The 25,927-nt window shown below is 39.5% G+C and overlaps 1 protein-coding gene across 2 annotated transcripts; it reads left to right on the forward strand.

Annotated features, from left to right (window-relative positions):
• The first annotated feature begins 99 nt into the window (after nt 1-99).
• On the forward strand, nt 100-23,487 carry CEP97 (centrosomal protein 97). Of its 2 annotated transcripts, XM_087818132.1 has the most exons (12): nt 100-195; nt 1,897-2,039; nt 2,705-2,863; nt 4,380-4,481; nt 6,486-6,599; nt 7,161-7,327; nt 11,033-11,197; nt 11,792-11,916; nt 13,001-13,769; nt 17,277-17,352; nt 18,798-19,418; nt 22,403-23,487. In XM_087818132.1, exons 1-12 carry the CDS (start codon nt 153-155, stop codon nt 22,463-22,465), a joined length of 2,547 nt encoding a protein of 848 aa, XP_087674258.1. In that variant the 5' UTR covers nt 100-152; the 3' UTR covers nt 22,466-23,487. The 2 variants fall into 2 exon arrangements, with proteins under 2 accessions (XP_087674258.1, XP_016075952.2); XM_016220466.2 differs by lacking the exon at nt 22,403-23,487 and having other exon boundaries at nt 18,798-19,514.
• The last annotated feature ends 2,440 nt before the right edge of the window (nt 23,488-25,927 follow it).

The following is a 25,927-nucleotide window of genomic DNA, read 5'->3' on the forward strand; positions in this document are numbered from 1 at the left end:
TTCTAATCCGGGTTTTTCTGCATCAGGGTTAGGCAGCCAATTGGGCCGCCCGAGCGCCGTGCATCCTGGGAGCTGTAGTTTCTCGCCCCTCCTCCGGACTACAAGCGGAGCAGCCGGAGGACGGTTGCTTGGTATATTAGCAAGCGGGAAGTATGGCGGTGGCGCGGGTCGACCCTGCTTTGCCTCCTGGAGAAGGTAAGACGATCCTCACCCCTGAGTCCCAAGGCTTACTCCATGGAACTAAATTAGTTACCTGCCAGAGAAAAGAAGGGTTTAGGGGTGCAGTTCTGGACCAGTTCTCTTGATGAGGGTCTGTGGGTGTCGCGGAGGCGCGCTGCCCTCTGGGAGCTGTAGTCCCCGGGCTCTGCCTAGCTCTCTAAGCCTTGCCGCGAGGGGCGGCCAGGGGACTACAGCCCCCAAGGCCCTTCGCGCGCCGGGCTCCTCGGCTCCCGCGCTCCTTAGGCTCCCGGGGTGGTGGGTTTCGGACTGCGGTGACCTTTCTAAGATGTTTACTTTGAGTTCTAGGTGCCCAAGCGAGAACCGCGGGATCGCCCTCTGTCGCTTTGTCCCCTTTTCCCCTCGGTTGCTGGAACGTTCAGGACACCCTCCATCAAACACAGCTCCCTAGACTGACGCTGAACCCTTTCTTGGAAGTGTCCGCTGGCTGTGATAAACCCCGGGGGCGATCCGGCGCCCACACTTCTCCGCCCCTGCTTGTGCGGACGGGATCCTGGGGTCGGGTTTGGCCGCTGCCCAGCGGAGCGCGGGGCGAGGATGCGCCCGTGAAGCGGAGCCGCACGAGCCGAGCTCCTTTGTTTTGGTTACAGCCCCTGAGCTCTGCGGCTCGGCGTCGGCCGCCTGGCCGGGCCAGGGCTGAGGTCGAGGCCTTGCTCCACGGCTTGGATCAGGCGCTTGCTTGTTCCATTCTGGGGGGCAGCGGGCAGTCGATGATGCTAAGAAGTCTGTCGACTCCTTGGAATTGTGTGCCAAGGTGGTGCGTTTTCCCGGGACACTGCGCAGCTTTCCCGAAATTCTCAGGGAATCCCATGACGCCCCCACCGCCTCCAACCCCCAAAGCTAGAAGCCCTTAGACAGTGGGGAAATGTTGCACCTCCTCAGGAGAGCATTCTCGAGTAATTGTTTTCCTCAGTAGCCTTAATTTGCGTGTGCATTTGAAATTGGCAGTTTCTCTGCGCCCACCTCCCTCTGACACCTGCTTCTCTTAAACCCCACCCCCCCCAGCCCACCAAGGCAACTTACAGTGCTAGCAATTAATATTTATAGAGCAGATTTTATATGAGCTAGATGATGTTTTGAGCGGTTTTTTTTTTTTTTAAGATTTTGCATCATCTCGTTTTTCTCTGTAGAACAACATAATAAGGCAGGTTTTATTATTAAATCCATCTTACAGAATAGAAAAGTGAGCCCCAGAGAAATCAGTAACTGGCCCAAGACACCACAGTGGTGAACTGGCGGGGCCCAGGAATTGAAAGTCTGTTGCACTAAATTATTTTATTGAGTGCTGAGTGCCAGGGATGGGGCCAAGTGGTCACTTTTCATCCCCACATCAGTTTAATGAATTAGGTGCATTTTTCCCATTTTGTAGATAAGTTAACTGAAGTATATACTTTGATTGGGGCACTTTAGGATATGCTGGTAGTTAGGTTGTAAGCAGGTTCATCTCTAGCAAAAGATGAGATCCACTTGGTGTAATTTGGTATTTCTGAGGGGAAATGAACAAATTCAAACTGCGGTCCTTTAGAACTTGATTGTTTTTGTTTTAAAATCTTGATGTTAATTGTGCTCCAGTGTTTTCTAACTCTGGGATTTTATAATTCCATTCCTGTGCTCAGGTGTTGTATTTGTGTTTCTAACAATTTCCCTTCTTTTTCCAAGGATCAGTGGTCAATTGGTCAGGGCAAGGGCTACAGAAATTAAGTGCAAACTTACCCTGTGACGCTGATATTCATACTTTGATTCTGGATAAAAATCAGATTATTAAATTGGAAAATCTTGAGAAATGCAGACGATTAATACAGGTAGGTATTGTATCTGGGCAAATAGTTATATAGAAACAGTTTATTATTACATCTATTAAAACAAAACAACCAATGGAAAAGTAACTGTGCAGGCCTGTAAAGTAGTAAACATTGCCTTAAATCTTTACATGACAGTTTGTCCTGAGGATGAATACATATGTCCTTCATTTATAGTGGACTAGGAAAAGAAACGTTTCAGAAAGCCAACATTTTATGTTGGCAAAATATTGTGTTAAGATAACCTTTTACCTCATGATGGGAGTAAAGAGTTCATTCATTCATTCAACAAATGTTTATTGGCCTCCCCCCCAGTATGGGTCAGGCACTGCTCTAGATTTTGATTGAGACAATTTAAGGACCCCATTCTCTGGAGCTTACATTCTCAAGCAGTTGCTATGTTAACAGGGTTTTCTTTTTAGGTATTGGAGGAGGTCTGATTGCTGAGGGCTATGTGTATTTTGCATTGCTTAGGAGTAGCAGCAGCAACAACAACAAACTAATATAGTTACTCTGTAGAATATGTACACAATATATATGAAAAGTACAAATCGGGTTTATATATTTGGGCATGTTTGGCCACATAAGCAAATCTTTTTAAGCACCCTAACGTGAAAGTAATGTATATATTTTATTCCAAAGAATAATGATACCTTTCCTTTCCACAGTTGTCAGTGGCTAATAATCGGCTGGTGCGGATGATGGGTGTGGCCAAACTGACCCAACTCCGGGTGTTAAATTTGCCTCATAATAGCATTGGCTATGTGGAAGGGCTAAAGGAACTAGTACATCTGGAGTGGCTGAATTTGGCAGGAAATAATCTCAAGGTGAACTTTCCTTTTTTTTCTTTCTTTCTTTTTTTTTTTTTTTTTTAGTAATTATGGTTTTTTTCAATTTACAAAAGTATTCACTATAAAAAAGAAATTCGAACAGTATAGAAATGAGTAGAATAAAAAATGAAATTGCCCACTCACACTCTGCAGGAATAATTTCCGTTAACATAAACTAAAAAAAAAAAAAATCTCATTTTGAAACATAATGCAGTATAACATTCTTTTAAATGTGAACAACAAATCTATATTATACTTAGAAAAGTGGACCAAATAGAATTAAATGTTAGGAGAGAAACTATATCGTGCTGCATTAAGCTTTAAGTAAATGTTTAATGATATAGTGGAGAATATACTGTTTTAAAAGTCAGGAGACCTGGATTCTAGTCGTGCTTCCACCACTTAGGAGCTCTGTAATATCTCTGTGGCTCACTTTTTGATATGCTAGATGAGGGGACTGCATTAAATGATATTATTAATAGCTGACTTTTACTGAACAGTTAATTTAGACTAGTAACTATTCTAAGCATCTTAACTGTATTAACTCAGTCTCATGAGAGCCTATGCGGTAGCTAGTGTTGTTATGCCCATTATATAGATGAGGAAACCGAAGTGTAGAGAAGTTAAGTAACTTGCCTGAGGCCACACAGCCAGGAAGTCGCAGTCAGCATTTGAATCCAGATGGTTTGGCTGCACTCTTTGCCGCCACCTGTGCGGGGAAGTGGGGGATCCTGAGAGGGAGCGATGGGAGATTAAGAAATACACAGAGACGTATGAGACAGTTAAAAGTGGGGCCAGGTGGGACACTGCCCTTGGATGGAGAGACAGCAAGCTCAGCGTCTTTATTATATACATCAAGGTAACAATTCTTCAAGGAAACTGCAGGTAGCTGAAAGGGTCAAAAACAATCCCTTGGCAAGCTTTCTCAGAACATACTGCTTTGCTGCACCCAGAACAACATCTTGGGGGTTTTCTATTGTTACACTCTGCACCCACTGTACCCAGAAGCTGGCACCCGACCGTTGCTCAGCTGAACACATATCCTAGCCTTTGGCAGGACATGTAGTATGCAAGCATAGCTCTGCTCAAGCCAGTGTGTCAGCCTACACAGTGGGCAGGGGAACCTGTATCCAGGCAGAGATTTGCCCCTGCCCTGGACAAGGTCCCTCAGGGTCTTCAGGGCACAGCCTTGCTCCTACTCGAGTCCTGTCCAGCTTCCAGGTTCAGCCACTCTCCACACTCTTAACTTATAAACTTTGACTTTCCAGCTGTCATGTGTCATCGCTAAGGTTTCTTCAAGCTCTGAATATCCGGGATGATATGCTCCCCTACTCTTCGAAGGTGGAAGCTTGCTACATAACATTTTACCAAATCCTGTTAGCACTGCTTTCTCTTTTTCTTGCTCTGCTTCCAATAATGAGCAGAGGAGGCAGGAGACTCAGCTATGAGGAGCTAGGAAATCTTTATTTTGATTTTGTTTGCATGAACTGACATGATAATTTTCTTGTGATAGGCCATGGAACAAATCAATAGCTGCACAGCTCTACAGCACCTCGATTTATCAGATAATAACTTATCCCAGATAGGTGATCTATCTAAATTGGTGTCACTGAAGGTAAGCCTGTGTTCTGACTATGTAATTTCTGAAATTGTATGCTAAGATGCCAAGAGAAAGTGATCTGATTGGCTTTAAGGCAGCCTGCTGTATATGAAGAACAGATTGTGTTCATTACAATAAAACTTCTATTAGAATAGCAGAAACTAAGTATGAAACTTGTTTTTAATATCTATAACTGATGTAATTAAAACTGGTCATTGTAATTAAGCTTAATTCTTATTTACCATCCTTCAAACTTTAAATTCCTTTCAAGCCCAACCAGCCATGCTAGCAGCTTTGCAGTAGGTACATAACATGTTGGCGAGGTTGAGTGTAATTATGCATGAACTTTAGCCTGTTTTCTTGACACTCGGAATTGCTGTTTTTTTAATAATAGGTATTACTAAGTTATCAAAATTAACTTCACTTTAATTTAAAAAATAAACCTGTAGCATATAGCACTTTTTATGGAGGGGAATATATCATGCAATCAAATAAGTAACAGTTGGACTCACAGCTTCAAACAACATATATAGGCATTTTCCATATTTTTGTTTCATTGGATATTATTAGCATCAGATGAACTTACTAAGCTTTAGAAGGAGTGTTATTAGCTCAGCTTTCCCCACATCTTTAACAGAAAATGCAACAGTTATTCTCAACAATTTGATTTGGCCAGATACTAAGAGAATTCAGATGAACCGAAGATAATTAATCTTTTTTTTTCCTGAAATGGAGGGATAATTATCTTATTAGAATCTTATTAGAGTTTTGTTTTCTTTTCCTTTTTTTTTTTTTAATATATCTTTATTGATTTCAGAGGGAGGGAGAGAAAGAAGAGATAGAAACATCAGTGATGAGAGAGTCATTGATCTGCCGCCTCCTGCACGCCCCCTCCTGGGGATCGAGCCCAAAACCCAGGCATGTTCCCTGACTGGGAATCGAACCGAGATCTCCTGGATCCTAGGTCGATGCTCAACAGCTGAGCCATGCCTGCCGGGCTTATTAGAGTTTTTGGTTCCTCATTGTTGCTGACCTGCGAGTAGCACATTCTAACTTCCTCAAGCTTTTAGTTTCTAAGGAAATACAGTTGCAAATTATGGATTGTAGGTTCTCCCCCTCTCCCTTCTTATCTTTTGGAAAATTTGCTTTATACATGATTGTTTCAATGAATGTCTTCTTTCAGTTTCTTCACTCTCTACTCTGATGTTTTAAAGGGAAATGAACCAATATATTGGAAATTACTCAAGTTTTAATAAACTAAATCTCACAAAATGCTAGTTGCTACACTAAGCTTGTGTTCTTGGACAAGTCTTTAAACTTTCTTGGGCTTAGAATGTAGACGAGAAAAGAGAGAGTAGACCAGAAGAGGACTGAAGACCCTTGTAGCATTAAGTCTTTGTGTGCTATGAGAAGTATAATAAAATAGGTCCCCCTATTTTCATACATGCCATTTTGGTTTTTGTCAAAATAGACCCATTTATGCCCAGCTGGTGTTGCTCAGTGGTTGAGCGTTGACCCATGAACTAGGAGATCGCCAGTTCAATTCCCAGTTAGGGCACATGCCCAGGTTTTGGGTTCAGTCCCCAGTAGGGGGCATGCAGGAGGCAGCTGGTCGATGTTTCTCTCTCACAGATATTTCTGTCTCTCTATTCCTCTCCCTTCCTCTCTCTCTAAAATCAATTTGAAAAAAATAAACCCAGCCCGGCTGGTGTGGCTCAGCAGTTGAGCATTGACCTATGATCCAGAAGATCGCTGTTTGATTCCCAGTCAAGGCACATGCCTGGGTTGTGGGCTTGATCCCCAGTACGGAACGTGCAGGAGGCAGCCAATCAATGACTCTCTCATCATTGGTATTTCTATCTCTGTCTCTCCCTCTGCCTCCTGCTCTCTGAAATCATTAAAGATATATTTTTTAAAAAAGCAAAAAACTAAAATGATTAATAATAAATACCTTTAAAAAAAGTAGACCCATTTATTTGTAATCTTTTCATTTGTAATTCATTTGTTTTTACTTTTAAGACCCTGCTTTTACATGGAAACATCATCACCTCTCTTAGAATGGTACCATCTTATCTACCTAGAAGTCTGGCTATTCTTTCTTTGGCGGAAAATGAAATTCGGGACTTAAATGAGGTAAAGTTTGAGGGTATTCTATGGGATCCAAGAAGCTGGAAAGTTGTGGGAAAGGAGGAGAAACACAAGAGAAAGTTGTGAGCTCACTTTTGGACTGTGAGCCTCTTGGGAGAAACTGCATCAAGATGAAACACTTGGCTCTAGCTGATCATTATTTTTCTCTTTTACTCTTAATGTCTGTGGGTCATTAAGACTTAATTTCATGCGTAATGCTGCAGTTATTCCATTTGGAAGTGATTGGTAGTAGAGGGGCATCTACTCTAAAGAGGTTAGTAAGGCACACTGTGCGCCTTCCTCTGGCCCCTATTGCATTTTCAAAATGGGAATCTCTCAGTTGGGAAACTGTGCTGATCCTTTCTAAGGGACCTTGTGCAGCAAGGACAGATGGCCATATTGTTGGAACTTTGGAAGTCGGTGGATAATATGAGTGTTACTCGTCGCTTTTCAGAACAAGAGGGGAATTGTTACATTCTCAAATTGCCAAAGATGTGTAATCAGCGGAAGCCCTGTGCTTGACACTGGATAGTCCATTTTGTTCAACAGAGATATCCTTTGTTCCAGATCTCTTTTTTGGCATCCTTAACTGAATTGGAACAGTTATCGATCATGAGCAATCCTTGTGTGATGGCAACACCTTCCATTCCAGGGTTTGACTATCGGCCATACATCGTCAGCTGGTGCTTAAACCTCAGAGTCCTGGATGGATACGTGATTTCCCAGAAGGAAAGGTGAACAATGACCCCTTTAACATCACATTTATTGTGGAAGTTACTGAAAAGACCATTTCTAGCTTTCTGCAGATTAATAAGCTGAGTATTTCTTAAGTGTGCATTTAGAAATGAAGATCATGAATGCATTCATATAGCAAACTATGTACTGTTCACTTAGGATTTTCTATCCTTTCTACAAAAGGATAAAGAAATACCAGTTCCAGATGTAGGGGTCTCAGGTAAGTCCCACAAAAGTTTGTAATTCACAGATATGTAAGGCAGTATTAGTAATACCTCAGGACCCAACTGCCCTTTTTAACAGTGGCTCTGGGGGGAAATGCATGCAGAGTTCCAGTTTGGAGCTGGTCGCAGACATGCTGATTGGTCTTCCCCTTTTCTGACCTGTGAAGTGGTAGGAATGAGGATTCCCCCATCTCTACATCATTGATGGTTTCTGTGGCTTGGAGTTGGAACCCTTGCCTGATGGGGCCTTTTGGACACTAGCACACGATCAGTGGAACTAGAGCTTTAGGGGAGGTAAGGAACTAGGATGCGGACAGAGGGTGGAGTTAGAGGTGATCGTGAGGATTGAGGTGAGTTTAGTCTCATCACTGCCTCATTGCACTTCCTCCTCTCAGTGCGTATGTACATGATTCATGGACTCACACATACATTCTCCCTCACCGTTTCTGCCCTTCTGTCCTGGAGACTGGTGGTATCCCTCGAGGGTTTCCAGATGAGAGGATGAGCGGAAGATCACAGGCAGGGCTCTCCTTTTCCTTCTCTCTGCTGTTCTATCTGCCTGCTGGACGGGGCGTGGGGCAGTGAGGAATGGCAGCCAGGAGCTGCAGGTGGTGGTGCTGGTGCAGGGTGACTGACATGTCAGGTCTAGTTTGCCTGCCAAAAAGTGTGGCCTTGGCCTTTTTCCTGCAGTGAGTGTTGCCGTGTACTCACGAACCTTATTTTGTTTCAAAGTGGATTGTTCTAAAGCTGGAATGTGGATTCACTTGGATTCTTCTCTGGATCTTTCTTTAAGTGGAAGAAGTACCTTGTTGGATTTTTCTCTGGGAGAGGGACTGGCAACATTTTCATACGTGGGAGGCAGCGTGGAGAGATGGACAGAAATGAGAGACTGGCTTAAAAAGAGACCTGGGAGGAGAGATGAGACCTGGTCAGGAGAGACAGGAGAAGTCTTCACATCTTTCCCTGCCACCCATTAATTGTGTGGCCTGGGCTGGTCCCTTGATTTCTCTGAGCGTTAGTCTCTCATCTGTAAAATGTGGGTGATACTACCTCGCTCTTAAGGATTCTGTGAGGATAAAGGATGTACCTAGCACAGTACCGGTCATACACTAGGTGCTTAATAAATGGTAATTGTCATTGCTTAAGGCTAGGGACTAGGGATTGAAGTGTTTTGAAGAAACTAAAACAAGTGTTAAAACATAAAATATTTATTGAGCAGATGAATAATAATACAAAGGCTATGTTTCTACACTGTGGAAATGGTTTACTCCAACTGACTTCCAGGTGATTTGTATTTCTTTGAACTTTTTGTGTAATGTTTTACAATTGTTTAACTTCAGAGACTTGAGGAGGTAGGGAACTGCTTTCACGTGGGGTAGCCTCCCTTTCTGTGGGTGTCCTACCCAAAAGAAGTCTGGAGGGTGGCAAATATAACAACCCTTTCTCAGACAGATTCTTTTCCCCCCATATTTAAAAAAATTGCAAAGTTTCATAATTCAGGTATACTTAAAAAATGATATCTACAAATATTCATATAATCACCACTGAGAATAAGAGTAGAATATCACCAGCGCTGCAGAGATCTCCTTTGCCCCACTCCCATCATAAAACTCCCCTTCCTATGAGAGATAATCACTGTATTGACTTTCTGATAATCCAGAAAGATTATTATTTTTTCTGGTTATTATGGGGGTCTTTAAATCAATCAGCTCCTGCCAGAGTAGCTGAAATTTAAAGGACGGACAGTACTAAGTGTTGGTGAATATGTGGAGCAACTGGAACTCTCATACGTTGTTCTAGGAACGTAAATGGTGCAATCACTTTGGAGAACTGGCAGTATTTACTGAAGCTAAGCATACAAATACATTCCCTGTGGCCCAGCAATTTGACATCTGGTCTATACCCTACAAAAACAGTTGCTCTGTCTACCAAAAGACATGTACAAGCATGTTCATAACAGCCTTATTCATAATGGCTCCAAACATTGGGAGCTATTTGGAACATTTGGGAAATGACCCAAATGTCAGCCCATAGAAGAATGGGTAGAGTTGTATTCAAACTAAGGAGCCTAGATTGTTGTTCATGCCACACTAGTGAGAAAAATGCTGTTGTAGTTGATGTCTGAGACAACCCTGGAGTCTACACTGTATTCCCAGGTTTTAGAATATCTCTGGAAGTATTTTGTTCAGGGGGAGGAATTATTCTAAGGGAGAGCTGTTATCTTAAAAATTGATGGGTAGCCTGAGCAATGTCCAAAACATTCTCCTGGTCAACCTTGGGAATTGTCCTGAGGATAGGAAGGAATTTCCAGTTTTTGTATTTACCCAGCCTAACTGCTATTTGCTAGAAACATTCGGGTTAAAATTTTCTCCTTCACAAAAAGTTTTGCAGATTCTAGGATGACTTCAGGTAGCCAGATATTAAGTGTGTGTCATGGAAAAGAGTCCCTTGAGCGGTCACCCACCCCTATGGTGCTTTGACTAGAGCTTTCTCAGGGAGAAGCACACCTGTGCAAAGACTAGCACCTTTGTATAGCACCTAAGTATTTGGAGTTCTTTCTGAATTTGTTTTAATCTCTTTTACTGGACCAAACTGCCCCTCTATTGCGTAGTTAGAGATAAGAACTTAGTTAAGGAGCAGAACTTTGGTGCTGTTTCTCTTTTGAAAGGATATTCAAAATATAGAGAAGTGGAGAGAGTAGCATAAGAACACCTAAATACCTACCATGCAGCTTCCAGAGTTATCAACATTTTACCAATCTTGTTTCATCTATCCCCAGTTCAATTCCTGGTCAGGGCACATGCCGGGGTTTCAGGCTCAATCTCCAGTAGGGATGTGGAGGAGGCAGCCTATCAATGTTGATGCATTGATGTTTTTCTCTCTCTCAAATCAATAAAAAAAATTAAGATTAAATAAATAAACCAATTCAAACATATGTGGGAAAGCAAACAGTAATATAATCACCTCCCGTGAATCCATCATCCAATTTCAGTGGTTTTCAATTCATGGCCAACTTTGTTCATTTACACCTTCACCCACTTCCTCTTCTCCTGTTATTTTTAAACAGATTTCAGATTACGTACAATTTCATCTGTGAATATTTCAGTATATATCTCTAAAAAGATAAGGGCTCTTTAAGAAATAACTACAATACTGTTATTACGTCTCATCTGTGATATATTTAGGTACTTCAGTTTGACAGTAAATGGAAGGAATACTTACTGCTTCTTGGAAAATAATTTTGAAATATTTGAAACTATTAGTGCAATCTGTGGAAATGCCCCAAAGCAAGAAAAAAGGTTTGAATCATGTTAAGAGGAAGGGGAATGAATCAGAAGGATAGAGTTTTTTAAACTTGAGTTTTATTTACAAAAAACATCGAATGATGCTGTAAAGGTACATTAAGAAGGGAGATCATATTGCTTAAAAATGTATCTTGTCTACCTCAAGTCATCTTCTCTCTGTGCCCCCCAATTCTAGTTTGAAAGCTGAATGGCTCTATAGTCAAGGCAAGGGGAGAGCGTATAGGCCTGGCCAGCACATCCAGCTCGTCCAGTATCTAGCTACGGTCTGTCCTCTCATGTCTACACTGGGCCTTCAAACTGCAGAAGATGCCAAACTAGAGAAGATTCTGAGCAAGCAGAGGTGAGCCCACGTATTTGTAGCAGCTGATGAATTCACAAGTGAAAATATCTCTGAGTCTTTTCTGTGGGCTCAGTAGGACTGAGGCAAGTGCCGCGGCCCACATTTCTGGGCTTTTGGGCCCTTTTCACTGCAGCTGTCGGGCAGGGAACTGAACCATGCAGTGCAGTCCAGTTTGCTCCACAGCAGCCACATTGCTGATCATGCCTGGGGAGAGCCAGGCAGTATGGGAGAATGGAATTTTTTAAAAAATGGATCTGTCCTTTTAGTGTAGGTGTTCCATATGGGGTTTTAAATACTAATATTAAGAAGTATAGCTAGGAGCATTTAATGTTCAATTTTTTTTTTCATCAGAGATCCTGCCTTAAATGTTTGTGCAAGTGTATGCATATGAAGGTGTCTAACTATGTGATTTAAAAATAAGTTCCTTAACCTTTTCTATTCAGTGCTTTCAAATGAGACTTTGAAATTTGGTGGTGATTAGAGGCATCTGCTTTGAAGACTTGTAAACTTCCACCTTTCTGACAGTTACCTAGGAAGCAGCAAAGCTTTCTTTTTTTATATGTGTTAAATCACATCTGATGTTATGACTTTTAGGTTTCACCAGAGGCAGTTGATGAACCAAAGCCAAAATGAAGAGTTGTCTTGTCTTCCTCCTACTGAAACAAGGGCCCCAGACCATTCGAGCCCTGTTCAAGATTGCCAGATAGTCCAGGAAAGCGGTAAGAAATTAATTGATCAGTTTTCTCCAACTGGTTTGATTTGTTGGACATCATAAAACAGAAAAGGTGCAGATTTTCATAATTTTTATTAGTTTTTAACTTAGGTGGTCATTTGGATCTTATGTTTTAAATATATGTGTATACACACTCATACCTATATGTAAGGTGTCCCAAAGAAATGTATACATACTTTAACAGCTGATAACTCACGTAATTTTCACTCCTTTTCAGGTTTAACTGCTCTGAAGCCAGACTAAGCTTTGAACAAAAATTTATCCTAAAGTGCAACTAGACTATTTTTAATGGGGATACATAAAAGATAAAAGTTTATAGTCCAAAAACCGGCAATAGTCAACGAATTGAGGTGTACAAATACCTAATAAAATCATTCTTGATGTTTGCGATTTCATTGCTTTGCGTTATCAGCCATGCCTAGACCAGAACGGTCATCAGTTTGAGAACAGAAATTGACAAAAAGAAAAAAAAAGATTCACTTCTGTAGATTCTTTTAAATTTTGAAAATGAACTGTGTGTTAATAAACACTGACTTTAGAGTCATTCAAAGTGTGTGTACATTTTTTGGGAACACCCTGCATATATATACACACATCATATATCATATATATACATATATATCATAACTATTTTCTAATTTTTAAAAATTCAGAGCACTGCTAATTTTGGTATTGACCTGATACTTTGATCATTCTTATGATTATTGATGTCCTTAAAAATATTTGGTTTGATGTTTTAGGCATATTGGAGGAATTAGTGAAGACATTTTATCTCATTTTACTCTTATTTCAAGGATTAGATTTCCTTAAAAAGATGTAACTGGAAAGTATGTCTTGACTCAACAAAAATAGATAAAAATGAACATGCGAGGTGATCGATGTTTTAATTAACCAGATGAGGGGAATCTTTTCACAATATAGACATATATCAAATCACCACAATATAGACTTTCAACATCTTACAACTTTGTATGTCAATTAGACCTTGATAGAGCTGAAATTAAAAACAAAACAAAACAAACCTCTTTAGATATTTAGTGGTTTAAATGATACTCTGTTGATTCTTCTAGACCCCGTCATCCAAGTCAATTCTTGGGTTGGGACAAGCAGTAATGATGATCAGGTATATGCTGTTAGGAGTAACTTTCCAGCCTCTGTACACACTGCAAGGTATTCTCGAAATGACCTGCACCTGGAAGACATACAGACAGATGAGGACAAGCTGAACTGCAGTCTTCTCTCTTCGGAGTCTACTTTTATGCCAGTTGCGTCAGGACTCTCCCCAGTATCACCTACAGTTGAGCTGAGGCTACAAGGCCTTCACTTGGACCTAGACGCTGGTGCAGATGACTCGGTGAAGGGGCAGGAAGACCAGGGCTTGGATAAAGAAGAAGATAAAGCTTTTTGGGCTGAAAGTGAGAATTCTGTTCAGATGATGAGAAGTGCAGTCAGTGCAGAGGGCAGTGAGGAAAATGGGCTGTTACCTTGTCCTGAGCTAACAGGAGCCAGTGCTCTCTCGAAAGGGGGCTCCCACAGTGTGTCATCTTTTCCTGAGTCAGTTGGACCTAGTGTCTTACATACAAAACCAGACAGTGAAGAAACCATGTCTGAAGCTGCCTCACAGGAACTTCCGTGTGGAGTCTTAACCCAGAGATCTGTTGCTTTGGGACAAGATAAAATTGCCCTTCAGAAGTTGAATGAAGCAGCCACCACACTGCAGGCCTGTTGGCGGGGCTTTTATGCCAGAAACCACAACCCTCAAGCTAAGGATGTGCGCTGTGAAATCCGGCTGCGCAGGATGCAGGAGCACATTGTCTGCCTCACCAATGAAGTAAGGAGGTGGGTCAGAAGCCCCGTCAGGTGCTGTTTTGTTGGTTTGGGGGTGTCAGGTTCTTTGAGTTGATTCGGAACACTGAATCAGTGCTCTTGTGGTCAGGACACACTTTGTACCACGCTGCCACTCTTGGTTTACCTGTCTCCTGCAGTATACTGAAGGCATTTTGGGAGCACTCTCATATGCATCTCCATGTCTAGCACAGCATTTGGTACATAGATGCAGTAAAGCAATGATTTTGAATGAATACATGCCTTTCAGGCACCTATAAACCTAAGCACAGAAAGGTACAGAAAATGTAGAAAAACTGAATAAGTATAAAAATGAGAAGATGAGAAAGTCTACGTAGAACTGACTAGATGATCTGAGAATTAAAGAGCAGGGATTTAAAAGGGGCTAAAATGCTGGGGCAGTGGTAGGAATTATGCCTTAATTCCATGGTTCACATGTTTAACTGACTGCCAACCCAAGAAAATTTGGATTTCAGAATTTATTTTTAGTATTAGTATTGCAGTCAGCAATATCTGTTAATAGTATCAGGTGGAAGAGGAGGCGGCGGTAAAAGAAACGGAGAAGGAACAGCCATTGTGTAAGAAAACTGGGAGAGAGTGTGTCCCAGCTCCCACAGGAAAATGTCTCGGGGGAGAGAGAGAGGTGCTGGAGTTCCGAGAAGTGTACATTAGACTGAGAAGCTGGGGGTTATGATTTGCTAAAAAGACTCAGGAAAACTATTCTGTTCATGATTATGGTTTGTTATAACGAAAGGATGCAGGTTAAAGTCAGCATAGGAGAAAGGCAGATAGGGCAGAGTCCAGGAGAGACCAGGCCCCAACCTTCTAGTTGTCCTCTCCTGGTGGAGTGTAGACACAGGGCTTGACTGGCCCAGCAATGATGTGTGACAGCACCTGTGAAGCATTGGCAACCAGGGAAGTTCACTCAAGCCTTGACAGCCAGGGTTTTTATTGGGGGTCAGTCACATAGGCAGTGATTGACCTTAACTACTCAATTCTCAGACCGTACCTGAGGTCAGACTGATACAGGGTCCCAGGTGAACAAAAGCACTTATTCACCAGCCCTGGCCAGGTAGCTCAGTTGCGTAGAGTGTCATCCTGCTACGCCAGCATTGTGGGTTCAATCCCCAGTAAGGACACATACAAGAATCAGCCAGTGAATGCATAAATAAGTGGAACAACAAATCAATAGTTCTATCTTTTTCTGACTTCCCCCCTTCCCTTTCTTGCTTTCTCTAAAATCAGTAAGTGAAAGTTAAAAAAATAAAATAAAAACTTAATTCTCCAGAAAGCATAGCGTTAGCATAAACTGTCCAGTTTAGCCCAATGCCCCATGTGTACAGATACTCTTATCTGGCAGGACATTTCAAGGGCTTACAGGTTATCTCCCAGGAGCCAATCAAGGCCAGCTGTCTTTGTAATAGGTAGGGTTTGAACACATCCAGTCCTGCTGAGTTAACCCTTTCCTGCCCCGTGACATTCCTAAGAGCAGCTTTCATGGGATGAAGGCCATTTGGAATGGGCTGAAGAGTGAGTGAGAGGTGAAGGGTGAGTGTAGCCAGCTCCTTTGGGACATGCTGTGAGGAAGAGAAGAGCTGGAGGAGAATCTGGAGTTAAGGAAAAAATTTTTCTTAAGATGGGAAGATAAAGATTTTTCTTAAGATGGTTATGTGTTGATGGAAATGATTCAATAAAGAGAGAATAACTGGTGCAGAAGAAAGAAAGAAGTGCAGGCTTGAGGTTCTTGAGAAGCTAAGAGAGGGGGTGGCTTGAGGCAGGAGCAGGTAGGGCGATAGGCTTGATGGTGGGGTGGGGAAGCCCTGTGTGATGGATGCTTCTCCTCTTTCAGTAACATATAAGATGTGGCAGCATTTGAAAATGAAGAGGGGTGAGGGTCTGAGAGGTTTAAGAAGAGATATGTGAGGTGTGAGGTATTCATTTTTAAAGTGAACTTACAAGGGGAGTGAAGGAAGATTGCTGGACAGTGTGAGGAAAACTTCAAACAATAGGTCAGGTGGTATGATTTTCATCAGCAGTTCTCAGCTGTTCTCTTCTGATTCGGGAGTGGTTGATTTTGTTCATCCAGGAATGGAGTTTTTCCAGTTGTGTATGGTAGGGGGAGAGAGGGACAAGCAAGGGAGGGAGTCCAGGATATTTGAGGGGGGATGATTACACGTATTGATGGATCTTGGAATTTAAATGGAGTAAAAGGAAAGACAGGAGGAAGGGATCATCACTTCAGAGGTCTAAATGAAGATTGTTGCAATGGGGTGCAAGAGCAGGTGAACTGGGGAGATAAGAGGTAGTGGTTTGTGTGGGTGCTTGAAATTATTTTTGAAAGTGGTGTAGTCAAAATAAGGGGCTGGGTCTAGAGTGAGACAATGAGAAGGAGTGACGTGGATTGGATTATTCTTAGATGGAGCATCCATGGGAATGTCGAGGTCTCTGGAAAATGATGACAGGAAAGGGGCAGCGAGAAAGACTGGTGCTGAGACTTCAGCAAAGGGGGCCGACAATGGGCAGTCAGTACTGGAAAAGAGTTTGGGGAGATTTAGTTGCTCAAGGAGGAAGGTAAAGAATAGTTTGTAGACAGCAGTGAGAAGCAATCTTCTGACCCTAATGGATGAGTGGAAAAGATAGCTTCCACTTGAGAGGGCGACAGTGCCCTCAGAAGTGGGTCTGATTTCGTCAAGGAAAAGTTCACCTCAGAGGTTGACTGTACAGGGTGGGGCAAAAGTAGGTTTACAGTTGTTCTATGGAAAATAATAATAAATAATAATACAATAATAAACTCTGTGTTTTGTGTACTGACAACTGTAAACCTACTTTTGCCCCATCCTGTATAAAGGAGTTTGCTGATTACAATTCAGGAATCTCAGATGGCACAGGAGAAGACCTTGGGGGGCTAGAGAATGTGGGGAATTGGGTCGGAGGTTCAGAACAAGATGGTGGTGACAATCTGGGAGATAATGGACAACTCTGGGAGCCTTAGGTTTGTGATAAGCCTAAGTATGGAGAGGGGGCAGTGAGCCCAGAGTAAGACTTGAATGAATGAGGGGAAGTGATGGGATGAGGTGGTTGTCTATTGATGATAGCAAGAAGTTCATCAGGAACTGGGGCAGGCCGTGAGGTTTGATGGGATTAGTCCTGCTCGTCTAGAAGGTGTTTCTAGCCGTGATCCTAATCCTTAACGCCTTTCTGCTGATGCCTCTGGTGTGTCTGGGTGGGAAGTTGAGGCAAGATAAATAGCTATTTTAACTATTTTTTTTTTCATCACTGGCAGTACTTTGTGGAACCAATATAATCTGAATTTCAGTCCCATCTCACTTGGCTTCTTTGATGAGCCATAGCTTAAAACTTGTTTCACTTAGATATTTTAAAAGTGGAAAAGACCTTTTTGTTTTTTAATTTCTCTCCAAAGCATGTGTTTATTCGTTGTGAGAAGAAGTGCAAATCAAAGCACCCTTCCTTGCATCAGTAATGGATTTTGAATTATTACAGATTAAGAAAAGAAAGAGATGAAGAACGTGTTAAAAATTTTGTACAAGAAGAGGCTGTCAGATTCCTTTGGAACCAGGTAAACCCCTTCCTGCTGACTTGCTTAATGTGTGAACAAAGGAAAATTCTAGATTTATTGAGATAATCATGGAGTAGTTAGGCATACTAAGCACCCTTTGCCAAGATCAAGGATGTAATTTGTACTCTTTGCCAGTAACTTGGAACTAGGACAGTGAACTTTGTCACATTTTATTTAATCTCAAAAAAAAACAAAAAACATTTTTTTTTTTTACTTTTGAACAGAAAGATGAAGAAGTATAAGGATGAAGGCGAGTGACTAAATTGAGGGTTGTGGTTATAACTTTCCAATACGTAGGTATAAAAACTCAATTTGAAGTTTTTATGTAGCTATCTTGTTTTATCTTTTGGGAATATTTGAATGAAAGGTGACTGACAGGTGTGTGGTGGTTACAACATGCATGTCCTGAAAGTATGCGTGACTTCAGGGGGAGAGAGTTTGAATCTTATAATAGCACACTTTAGGGACAGTGCGGACAGTAGGTTTTACTATAATTGTATCCCATCAAATATTTTTTTAGGATAATTCCTTGGAAATGTTTTTATAAAAGAATTTCTTGTAATAGGATTTTAACTGTAAAATTCAAAAACCTTTTTAAGGTTTTATAATTACTAATAATAGAGGAGTGCTTAAATACATTTTAGGAATAACAGTACATGGAATGCTGTGGAACAGTTAAAAGGAAGAACTGGACTGGCATGGAAAGCTCTCCAAGATAACATTGTTCAGTGAAAAACAGCAAATTGCGGAATTTCGTGTTACACTTGATTTTAAAAACTCCCTTTGTATTTGAAAATACATAGTAAAAGGTCTGGAAGGATACATATCAAACTGCTATCAGTGATTACCTTGGAGGATAGTCAAAGGGAAACTTAAATATTCTATACGTTGCTTTTTTGTTGCAGATGTTGTAGTAAAGTCTTGAGATCTTCATTGTACTTAAAAATGTAAAGGTCACGTTACCAAGAACTCTGGGTATTTTTAGGTATTTTAGAGTTGTATATACTATATTGTTAGGTATTTTAACTCTTATCCCAAATGGATATCTAAAATGAGATTCTACTTATATTAGAGAATCTACTTATATTGGTAGTCTCTAATCTGCCTTATTATATGGACTTCAGTATATATTGAGTACATTATTGACCCCTTAGTCAGCTAGACATGTACTTCTGGTTGTTTTTCCAGAAGAAGCGAGAGACTTGCTTTGGCCCATCCCTACTTTCCTGGTGGGGGCCTTTTCTGACCAAGGCCATCCGCTTGTGCCAGCCTGGTTTAGGCTGGAGGTGCTGTATGGAAAGGGCAAGGCACTCAGCCGTTTGTAACTCCAGTTTTGCCATCTGTCATTTACCAACTTCACATGTGTTGGAAATAAAGCTCAAAGGACAATTATAAAACAGGCATGATTTTTATTTTATAATAAAACTACATCCTTTGGTTTATAGGTGAGGTCTCTACAAGCTTGGCAACAGACTGTGGACCAGCATCTGAGTTCCTGGCATACCAGTGCTCCACCTGTATCAAGTACTCTGGTGCCATCTGAACCTCCGTTATTCACCCAAAGCCAGGAGCCCTCTTCTAATCAAAATTCTGACTGGTTCATTGCTCCTGATGAAGCTCTGCAAGAGAAATCCTTACCAGAATTTCCAGACTCTGGTTTTCACTCCTCCCTAACAGAACAAGTCCACTGTTTGCAGGATTCTTTGGATTTTGAAAAAAGTTCCACAAAAAGCAGTGAAAGTTCTATAATGGGGAATTCCACTGACACAGTCAGGTGTTGCAAAGAGTCAGATGTAGCCGATGTTAGCGAAGAAAATGGTGAGTGGAGTAAGGAAAGCTCAAACAGTGAGCAGGATAATAATCTGCTTGAACAGTATTTAGCTTCGGTTCAACAGCTAGAAGATTCAGAGAGGACAAATCTTGCTGACGGTGCAGGAGATGCTTCTATAGACGATACTCATGGCATATCTCCTGCTTTGCAAGATGAAATCAGCCAGACACCAGAGAGTTGTAAATTAAATGCAGAAGGTCCAGGGCAGCAGTCAGAGTGTGACTCTGCATTCCAGGTATTGCATGTAGGTATTACTGTGTAGCATGTCTGGTTGCCTCAGAAGCAGAATCCACTTAATTTTTCTTAAGAACATTGTCAGTTGCCTTTTCTTTATTTTGAAGGGGAATGGGAATATTTCCCCCGATTTTGTTACTATTTATATAGAATTTGTATTCTTGTCTGATTTTCCCTTATTCTAGATACTGAGGTCAATCTTCATATTTATTGGGTTAGCTTTTTTTACTTCGCTGTAATGTATCAAACAGTATTTATGTCGGAAGCTGTAGGCACCTCATTTCTTAACAACAGGATTGCATCAGCAGTGTTCCTGTTTTTTTATGTATTCGTGTCCTTTTAAATATAAACTAGAGTATCTTAAAGAAGATAGAAAAATTTACGTTAAAGATATAACTAAGAGCATTTTGACTCCTGTGTGAGGAAATTAATTGGTGATGAAGAATGCACTCTGTTAAAGTGAATGTAAGTAATGTAGGAGGGTTGTGAACTGTTGAAATTTGCCAGCCTCCTTGGAGGAAGAGCCTGTGTTTTGAAGCCTTTTTCCTCTTTTATGAGGCAAGGAAAGCCTTCCTATAAGCAATGGGGAGCGAGGGCAGCCGTTACAGGATTTCTCAATGGGAGTGATTAAATTGTCTCCTGGCAAACCTTAGTTCATATCATGTATCAGTTTTAACACATGAAGCCAAATGTTCCATCCATAATTAAAATCAAGCTTATTTAAAGAGGCAACATAAGGATATTTCTCTCAGACATGAAGACAGCAGACACTAAGCTCCGTTCATTTGGAATAATGTCACGGCGAACATTTACCACCTTTTCATTTAGTCCTTTATTCCTCACAGGTAAGCATTTGTGTGCTAGTACATGTGTGTTCATCTGTGTTCCCGCTGCGTATTTGCATGTGTGTTTTAGCAGAAGGCCCAGGTCTTTTATTTCACTTTTGACCTCTGCGTCCTAATGGAGAACATTTAAAGTAATATTAGTGGTAGACTATGGTATGTTGACTTTTTTTTTTTTTAAGAACTATTTTCTATCTAAATCTCTGAAAAAAGTGCCACATTTGGAAGACAGTTCAGCAGTGACTAAGAAGAAATAAACCTCACTTTTTTTACTTGTTAAAAAGGATATATATCTGTAACTCCAGGAAGAAATGATAATACTGTGTTTGAATGTTACAGATACATATATTCGCAAATCAAGGATAATTTTTGGAAGCTTGATATTTTAATCTTTGAGAATGCTCTAATATCATTGAACAATTCATATCTGATTTCCCCCAATCTGTGGACATACAACTATTTAAAACTATGGCAATACTTATTCTCTAAATTTAGGTGCTAAATACCTATTTATTATTCTCTGACGTCACTAGGTCCCCTTCTTTGATGTTTTATACAATAAAAACTTCTGATCCTTCAAAAATAAGGTCAGGGATCACTTGATATACTTTGTTGATAGTTAGAAATATTTCTCCAGTGTGGGTAAGATGTATTTTTCTCTCAGTTTATAAATATGTAGCACTCAGGTTAAGAAGACTTGAACTTCATTCTCAGAAATCCAAAATCTCTTGAAAAAGAAGTATTTTCTGTCTCTCATAAACTGAGCAGCAGTCTTATGTTCAAAATATTTTTTCTAGTGAAGCTTGTGTAACGTAGAAAGCATGTTAAATAAAAATCGAATTTTTTGCTTTTTGAATAATGCTAGTTATCTTTTATGAATGATTTTGAAATTCTTAAATATTCCGTATTTTTCTATTTTACAGTTAAGTGCCTCATTTGCTGCCCATTGTTAGACAAAAAAAAATCAACTTGTACTTCACTACTTGTACTGCAAGCAGAACCCAAAGTGCTGCTTCATGGTCATTAATTTCTCATTAAAGCCCCGGAAATGTCCTGCTTCAGTATTGCCTAAGTGGGTTATTGCTGCCATCTTGTCCCTCTTAACCTTTTTTAAGAAACAGGAAAACACAACTAAAGTCATTTGAACATGAGCATTTGTCAGTAACATTTTCTTTTTTACCTTTGTCTTGTTTTTCTAGATATAAATAGTATTCAGCATACTTTTATTTTAAAATTGACAGAATATGATGACGATTAATATTCTGCTGTCCATTCTATTTAACTTTACGAGTGTTTTGAAGTGCAAGAATATTAAGTAGCCCCCTACCTTAACTTTATAGATTATCTTGAATGTAGATAGAATGAAAATAATGTAAATTAGAATGCAGGAAAACTGGCATACACTTAACATATTTTAATAGGTTTACAGTGTAATTTAAAATAATTTATCTAACTAAGATATTAGGTTTTTAACTCTATGGGTTGTTCATTGGTCTGACTAGAGAGGGAATGGTGAGCTTTAACACGGTCTTTGTGTTTTTCTTACAGGAGAGATTTAGTTCCACTGTGCTATTTTAGTTCATATTAGTTCTCTTGATTTATGGAAAAATCAATGTATTAAGTAGATACTTCTGCAGAAGCACAAAATCATACCATGTGAGAAATGGAAGGAACCTCTGGAGATTATTCTAATATCTTTAACAATGAAACTAAGGCACAGAGAGGTTAAATAATTTCTCTGATGTTATTGCTAGTTAGTAGTAAATAAACTGAAACCTAAGTTATTGTGTTCCCAAAGTTTGTTATATACTCTGTATTAATCTTTACATTTAATGAGTCAGTAAGAAAATCTCACATATTTTCCATTCTCTTTGAAAGAGAACACAAATTTCTGAGAGCTAAAACTCTGCCCCTCAAGGCAAAGCTGCTTGTACAAAAAACAATTTGTTCAGAACCCTGAGTGAATTTTCTCTAAGAAATGTGATTTGATTAAAATGGTTTTTAAAGAGCAATAGTAGAAACAAAATATTTAAAGGAATAGCTGCATCTTGGAGTCCATTTACTTGATGAGAAATATAACATGTTACTAAGATATATAAAATTTTCTAGTGAAATGCTGAGTTTGATTATATTTCATCTTCAGTTTTACAGAACAACAGATGTTAAAGTTTTATCTCTCCTGATGTGCAGAAAGCTCCAATTATGACAGTTAATACATAATATAGTTTGTTTTTATAAGTTTAATTATAAAAGGCTTAGAATGTGCATGTTTTAGGAAAACCTCACAAGTATTTATATATATGCAAATAATTATAGTCTTGAATGATGTGGATTCCATTTTTGAGTGTGGATTTTTCTTTTGTTTCCAATTACTTTAAATATACAAACACCATAATGGTGTACTTTTCGGTTATCCCCTTAAGAAAAGTTTAGTTCCACTTTTTATAAGTATTTTCAAAAACAATATGAGCTTAAGAAATTATACTATCTTCCTTGGTACCTTTTTGATGCAAATTCTTAGAATTGGATTTATAACAATAATATAAAATCTTTTCTGGAGAATTAAGCCCTAGTAAAAAGGAAAATATAAAATGAGTCTGATCAATTTCCTGTTCATAAATGAAATAAAAAGAAACTTTATTGTTTAATGTATATTTTTATTTTGCCATGCACCTTATTAAGGGATATCTATTATATTGTAATATTTTAACTTTTAAATATATGTCCCTCTCATTCATGAAGTAAAGCAGAAAGAGTCTGCAAGGAACGTTGTAAACATTTTTAGTGATACTGCTTTTACTGATCAAATCTGTTGTGCCATATTAAAATTAAAAGCCAAGTAAAGAAAGCAGTCCTCGCAGCATAGAGAGAAACAAATAATTGTCTTTTTAAAATGAAGTGCTTTTTATTTGTGAATGAATAGAAATCATACTAAATTTTAATTTCTTAATTGATTTTAGTGAATAGCTAGCAGGAGTCCCTCTGTAGTAACTGTGTTCATTTTCTAATTAAATTTCTTTGAGTGTTTTGTAATAATTTTAATGTTAACAAGAGTTTAAAAATAATTTGATTTTTGACTCTTTTTGGGTTTTTCTTTAATTTTCTTAAAGAAATAGTAGATGATTTCAAGGGGTTATGGTCTGTTTTATGAAGGCTTCATATTTTATATTGTACTTATTTAATTTGTATTTGAGTCTTTAATTCTAAATAAAAAGTTTGTACATTTGAGTGATTATCTGTTTATTATAATTAGTAATGGTTGTTATTCCATGTGCTTGTAATTAATGGGTAATTAAAATTCAGAGAAAACTGCAGACAGAAGTCTAAGAAAGTTCTGAATATTGTTATATAAGTGAATTTACAATAAAACAGCCCTAGCCTTAAAGAAAATGGATATGAAATGGAAGGACTGCTCGTTTGGTTTAATTTGGTATGGATTTAATTACTTTCAGGATAGCCACTGAAATTCTCTGGGGAGAGAAAGGCAGAAGCCCTCCAAAAGCACAGGCAGCACTGTCAGATGCTGTTGAAACAGTGGGTGCTCCCGGTGTCAGGGGTAAGTGAATAAGTATCTGGCAAAATTATTTGACAGAATTAGGACATGTAGTTGGTTGGTGTTATGAACTGAGTTGTAATTCCCTGCCAAATTCATATGTTTAAGCCCTAACCCCCAATGTGACTGAATTCGGAGATAAGGACCTTAAGGAGGTAATAAAGGTTAAAAGAGGTCCTGGGGGCCCTAACCCAATATGTCTGGTGCTCCTGTAAGAAGAGGAAGAGACACGAGATTTTTTTCGCCACGCACACCCGGAGTAAAGAAAGGCCTTGGAGGACACGGAAAAAGCAGCCGTCTGCAGGCCCACAAGAGCGCGCTCACTAGCAATCAGCCCTGCTGGTACCTTGATCTTGGACTTGCAGCTTCCAGAAATATGAGAAAATACATTTCTGTTTAAGCCACTCAGTCATTAGTATTTTGTTAAAGCAGCCTGAGCAGACTAATGTAATTGATTAATCAAAAAATTGGTTAGAGTAGGAAATCACAATAAAATGACCTATCTACCTTTAATTTAAAAAAAGATTTTTATGAAATTTAGCTGACATACTGTGAACTGCACTTATTTAAAGTGGACAGTCTGATAAACGTGTACAGTCATGCACATACTGACATTTTGGTCAACGGTGGGCTGCATATACAACCCTTCCATAAGGTACAATGGAGATGAAAAATTCCTGTTGCCTAGTGACATAAGTGTTGTGAAGACATTACGTGTTTGTGGTGATGCTCATGTAAACCTACTGCACTCCCCGTCCTATAAAATGTAGCACATACAACTATGTACAGCACATAATACTTGATAATAAACAACTATGTTAGTGATTTTTGTATTTACTTTGTCATTTTAGAGGGTAGTCTTTCTACTTATAAAAAACAGATTGCTGTGAAACCGTATGCTGTGTGATGCTGGTGGCATCTCATACATCTTTTTTACTACGTGACTTGATTGAATCATTCTCTTGGGCTTGATTTAATCTCGTGCTGTTTTATAAATTCAGTACAGCCTAAGTGTACAGTGTTTATAAAAGTCTGCCGTCGTGTGCAATAAGTCCTAGGCATTCGCACACATGCACTCACCATTCATTGACTCACCCAGGGCAACTTCTGGTCCTGAAAGCTCGTTTATGGTAAATGCCCTATACAACTGTACCATATTTTAAATCTTTTACACCATATTTTTACTGTACCTTTTCTATATTGTGATATGTTCAGGTACGCAAATACCATTGTGTTATATTTGCCTACAATAGTAAGTACAGTAACATACTGTACAGGCTTGTAGCCTGGGGGCAATAGGCTACACCATGTAGCCCAGGTATGTAGGAGGCTATGCCATCTGGGTTTTTGGAAGTACACTCTGTGATGTTGGCACAATGATAAAATTGCTTAACACACTTTCCAGAATGTGTCCCCTTTAAGCAGCGCGTGACAACACATAAAATCACAGCAATTGAGATAACTTACCACCCCCCAAAAAATTCCTTATCTCTTTCATAACCTATTTTATCTGGTTGCTTTTGCTCAGAATAATTAGATGTTCATCTGATACTTCATTCTTTATTGCTGAGTGGTTTTCCATTGTATGTATTTGCTAAAATTTGTTTTTGGTGTTTTTTCCCCCCCAATTTTTTCCAGCTTTATTGAGAAATTATTGACATAAAACACTGTGTATGTTTAAAGTGTACAACATGATGGTTTGATATATTGTGTTCATTGTAAAATGTGTACCACAGTAATGTTAGTTAGCATTTATTCATCACCTCACATAGTTACAACTTTGTGTGTATGAGTTAAAAACTTTTAAGACCTATTCACAACTTTCAAGGAGTTTTATGGTTTCAGGTCTTATGTTTATGTCTCTAATCTATTTTGAGTTAATTTTTGTGAGTGGTGTCATTTAAGGGTCCATTTTCATTCTTTGGCATGTGAATATCCAGTTTTCCCAATACCATTCACAAAGAGACTATCCTTTCTTTATCGAGTATTCATGACTTTCTTGTCAAATATTAGTTGGCCATATATGTATGAATTTAGTATCTCTTGATTATGTTTCATTGGTCTATGTTCTGTGTGTCTGTTGTTATTGCCAGTGTCATACTGTTTTGATTACCA

Source organism: Miniopterus natalensis, chromosome 6 (genome assembly GCF_054644295.1).
Source record: "Miniopterus natalensis isolate mMinNat1 chromosome 6, mMinNat1.hap1, whole genome shotgun sequence".
NCBI lineage: Eukaryota > Metazoa > Chordata > Mammalia > Chiroptera > Miniopteridae > Miniopterus > Miniopterus natalensis.